Source organism: Loa loa (assembly GCF_000183805.2).
Source record: "Loa loa unplaced genomic scaffold supercont3.159, whole genome shotgun sequence".
Taxonomy (NCBI): domain Eukaryota; kingdom Metazoa; phylum Nematoda; class Chromadorea; order Rhabditida; family Onchocercidae; genus Loa; species Loa loa.
Genome location: NW_018108339.1, coordinates 134,146 through 139,475, shown reverse-complemented (window position 1 = coordinate 139,475; position 5,330 = coordinate 134,146). Strand labels below are relative to the sequence as shown.

Sequence of the window (5,330 nt, the reverse complement as noted above, 5' to 3'; positions counted from 1 at the left end):
AATAATAATAATAGTGTATAATAATTAGAATTTTTAAAATTAAAGAATGTGCACAAATAACAGTAGCATGATTAAACAACATGGTATTGTTGAAAAATTAAAAATTTCCTGGAAAAGAAATCTTAGAATGGATTTTAATAAAAAGCACTGGAAATATTCCGGAAAATGCATTTTACCTGAAACTGCAATTTGTTTGACGAAGATGAAACTGATCAGCTGAAGTAGAAGTACCGGAAGTAATAGTGGAACTACTCGTTGTACCGAGAGATCTCGTTCTCGATGAACAAATAGTACATGGTATACGACGATAGTAAAACATCCCATATACAACAAGCTTTCAGATATCACTTGAGTAAGGAAAAGATTAGCACAAATATGAAAAAGAAGAAGACAGAGAGGATTAAATATACCGGAGGGAATAATCTTTCAACCAATTGAATGTTTATTGCATTTTCAATTCTTCCTTATCCGGTTATCAGTTTAATTTCATGGCAGAAATACGGAAAAGAATATTTTCTGAAGGTGACCATTGATTACTATCAATCGGTTATCAGTTGGATTGATAGAAATTGAAAGTGAACGAATGATAGCTTGTGGTTAAATGTTGTCACAATTCAAGCTTTATTCATTCATTCGAGAATAATCAATAATGGTAGAATGGAATGATCATAGATCAAATATGCAAATCAAACAAATAATTTGTAAGAGAAAGCTTGTGGACAATCGTACAGGGAATGATGTCTGAAAGAGACAACGACAACGGCCATTTATGGACGGGAAGGAAAATATGGACAATTGAGCTTAAGAGCTAAAATGGAGAAATGAAAATGAGGGAGAAAGAAAGAGAGAGAGAAAAAAAGAGAGAGAAACTGAGTGAAATTGCAGTATAGCATACAACTTGCATGCAAGTGGCACGACGAAACATAAAGTTTTAAGCCAAGCTTCACTAATTATTAATTATGTGGCTAAAAAGAGGGAAATTGATTTTAAGCATCGCAAATTTACTCTCCACGAATGATATTATAGCAAAAGTATGAGTTATGGATATATTTGAGAAGAATAAAATTTCAAAAGGAACTAAAAAAGAAAATTATCTTGAATTCGTTTGTGAAAGTGGCGCAATTCTTTTTAATTTTCAGGAATTCAGGAATTATGATATTTAAATGATATCGGAAAAGTTTTAATAGATTACACTAAATCATGTTCATATTGTAAAATTAAAATTGATTTAATTAATTCCAATGCCAATTTAATAAATGTATGGAAATTTGTTTTCAGAAAAAGCAAAAGTATGAAATTACTAATTTAAATAAGGCGAATTGCTGGATTTTATACCTTTCTCAAATATTTTCCCTTATATTTCAATTATTAACAATTCAAATTTTACGATGATGAAATAGAAAGCAAAAATTTCAATCATTCAAGTAAAATTTACAAATAAAAACGTATATTTCTAAAACGGAAAATGAAAATAAATTTTTGAATTTTAAAATTAATAAATAGAAGGTAAAAGAAATTTAAACTTATAATATTTACAAGATTTGATTTTACAAAGGAAAAATTTTCATTTTTTTCTCTCGTTAAATTCCAAAAGTTTGACTTTGCAAAAAAAAAAAGTTTGATTTTTATCCCATCAAATATAGAATTTTAAGAATCGCAGTGAAAAGTATGCTTAACAGTTCATGAAGTAAAGTTACGACTGATTGGTGCCACTACCGTTGTCACTTACATATATGTGTCATCATGAGAAACACATCTGTTATTAATTGACGTTATATTTAAGCAACCCAAACATATACATACATACCTTTACCGCCCCGCAATATGTTACAATCTCTCTTTAATGCTCCCATTAAAATATGTTTCTTCAAATATTCGATGCGAATAAATTTCTTGTTAATGTAAATTTACCAAAGTAAAAAAGAAAAGAAACAACAAAAAAAGTATTGAAAATTAGACGAATTATCTCATCTAATTTATTTACATAAATGTTTTACGTAAATGTATTTATTTATTAAATTTATTCACATAAATGAATTATCTAATTTACACTTTTACTCACGTAAATTTACGTAAGCTTCCATTAAAAGTAGAAATAAGCTAAAACTGGATAGGATTGAAATTAATTTAAAATACATTAGAAATTTGAAATAGTCCAATGAGTAATGATGATGATGATGATGATGATGATGATGGTGATGGTGATGATGATGGTGATGATGGTGATAAAGTGGATTCCAGATGAGGGAAGAAAAGGAAATAACAAGAACTTTTCAAGGTGAAATCTATCCGATACCTTGAAATTACAATTTGGAATCCGTTCACCCCTCAAAACTCCTCCTTCTACTCTTTCCAATCTTTAATTGCATTTTACAGGCAACAAACTAATGACTTTTTTTTTTCAATATTCATTCATCCAACCGTTGAGAATGGGCGGATTTGTCCGAGAAGGAAAAAAAAGAAATAACAACGAAGCATTTGCTCAAAAATTCTCAATTCAATACAAATGATAAAAAGGATAATTTAGTGATTAGAAGGAAATATGGCTTATTGATTACAATCATTGAGGGATGAGCGAGAAGAATAGATAGATGAATGGAAAAGAGTGATATAGTGATAAATGAGATGGAAAAGAGTGATATAGTGATAAATGAGATGGGATAGTGGTCAGTTGTGATAATACTATAATATATTGTATAAAATACCACATATTTCCAACATTTTCATAAATCATTATGCAAATTTTTTTTTTGCTACAATTTGAATTTATGTTAAGAATATTTGAGAAATTTTAAAAAATTTTTTTTTAAATTGAAAAAAATTTTTATATCTATCGAATGAATGATTAAATTGAAATTTATTAGCAAAGAGCAAATAGTTGAATTTTCAAACTTTTGGAACAATTTTTTTTAGTTTAAATTGTTTTCCTGAAATTTACATAAAGTGGGAAAGCAAAAAGAGAAGGAACAAAAAGGATATTTTTCTAATCTGAGTGAGATGGATGAGAGATTTGGAAAAGATGAAATGGATGAAATGTATTGATGGATAAGGAAAGGTCAGTTTGCGAAGGTCATGATTGGTGAGTGACCCCATCTTTATGAATATGCTTCAGTGGAATTATTTTGTACTGCAATACTGACAACAATAACAACAGTCAATCATCAATTTCCTCTCTCTCTTTCTCTTTCTTTGTCTCTCTCTCTCTCCCTCTCTACTCTCCCTCTATCTTTACAATTAATCATCCATCATTAAGGAATAGAATGAATTTATGAAATGACAAATAATACTTTTATCCTTTTTGATCTTAAGCTTACCTGTTCATTTATTTATAGATTAATTAGCGAAATCAATTTAGTATATTTTTTTAATTTTTGAATTTTTTCAACATCATTATTTGATAAATTCAATAATGCGTTAATGTTTAAAAATAGATTAAAGCACCATTTAAAAAGTTAATTTTTTAGTTTCGTTAATTTTTTTTCTTTATCAGCGTAATTTTTGAGTTAAAATTATTTGATAAAATGCGCTAATATTTAAATAAATAAAGATACCATATCATAACTGCTAATTTTTTTTCTTATCAGTACTACTCACTTTATTTCATTCATTTCATATCTGCTAAAATATCAGTTTATTATTGATTTAATTTTTACTATTAACGGGATGCAGTGATTTTTTAAAAAGAATTTTCTCAGTTATTCCAAGAAAAATAAAAAATAATTAAAGGACATTTTGGGAGTTTGAAATTAATTTTAAGATGAATTTATTGATTTCTTTAACAAGAAGTTAAAAAAAAATTAGTAAACCAGAATAGCATTATCATATTTGATTGGAAAAATGTCTTTCAGATAATTTTGTCAAATGCCCTCAAAATTGAATTCCAAATTGTCATTTTCTAAATTTCTTTTCATTCTTTTCACAATACCATATTTCTTCTGTTAATTTGAAATACTATTTCAACCATTTTGAAACTGCTGAATTGTAAATTAAAATTTAATTTATAATTGTATCATACAGTATTTTCAGCATTTCATTCAATTTTTCGTGCTAATTTCTTCTTTCCCAAAACTTTTTCTCATCTAATTTATGAATTAGGTAAATGATGAATACAGGTAAGTACTATTAGGGATTACACTTTGTTATAATTACTCATTTATATTTTTTAAACACTTTACTAAACCATACATGTTAAATTTAATTTAGGCTTAACAAAAAGAAAGAATTTTCAACAATTGTTCTTTTAATTTTCTTATGCAAAGTAATGTATTTTTGTCAAAGCAATTACTTTGATAATAATTAAAATTTAATCTCTTCCTGTTTTTTTTCAAATTTATTTGTTCTTTTGCTTATTTGCAAATTATTTTCTAGCAATCAATTAGTTTATAAATTCAATGCCAAAAATTAAATTTTTAGAAAATACTCTTTTTCATATTCGAAATTCTGATTTGTAAAATACATTTTATGTCAGAAATTTTTATCAAAAATATAGATAAAAGTACCATATTACGTTTTAAAGGTAAATGATTCGTTTGTTAATAAATTTTTTGATCTGATGATTAGAATGATAATCTATTGATAGGATAACAGATCTGAAATGAATTTAGATGAAAGATGGTATTAGATCGTTTTAGAATTAATCTAGCTGATAATTTTTTTTCTTAATAATAATTTTTTTTTTTTTTTGAAGACAAGAATTATTTTTAATTCCTTTTTAATAAGATCTATTTTAATTGATATACTCTTTGCGAATAAATGAATAAATGAATGATTAGCTATAATTAGTGCGCAAAGGTATGGACAAAAGCGCCATATTTTCGATAAATCATTTAAAAGTAATGAATAGATAATTTGGCGCAAAAAAAAATATTTTTGCATTTCGCTATATTCAAATGAAAAGATGACGGAAAAGAACGGTTAGCTGTTTACTTGCAATAAAATTTAAATGAAATTTCTCTTTTGAAGGATATTTTATCCGCATAATTAATAATTAATTAATTAATTAAGCACACATTCAAGTAATTAAAAGTGATGAAGTTTTCGTATTTTGTAAATCGATCTATCACTTTTACATTGCCATTTTCCGATATTTTAATTTATTAATGAAGCAGTCTGATTTTTACATCCAATTATTCATGAATAGTTTATGATTAATGTGAAAATTAATGATAGAAAAGTATTGGAAATGATTTTTGAACTTTCATTTTGATTATTTCACAAACATCCTTTTATACCCTTTCTCTCCTTTTCTATTATCCCTCTCTCTTTCTCTCTCTCGCTCTCTTTCCTCTCTCTCTCTCTCTCTCTCCTTACTCCTACTAAAGTTACTCTCT

The 5,330-nt window shown here is 26.5% G+C and overlaps 1 protein-coding gene across 1 annotated transcript; it reads right to left on the bottom strand.

Annotated features, from left to right (window-relative positions):
• Positions 1-2,127: 2,127 nt before the first annotated feature.
• LOAG_12315 (hypothetical protein) lies at positions 2,128-2,296 on the bottom strand (the record flags this gene model as incomplete). Its single annotated transcript, XM_003147828.1, has 1 exon — positions 2,128-2,296. A coding segment is annotated over one exon (169 nt), but the record flags the coding sequence as incomplete, so codon positions are not given.
• Positions 2,297-5,330: the final 3,034 nt, after the last annotated feature.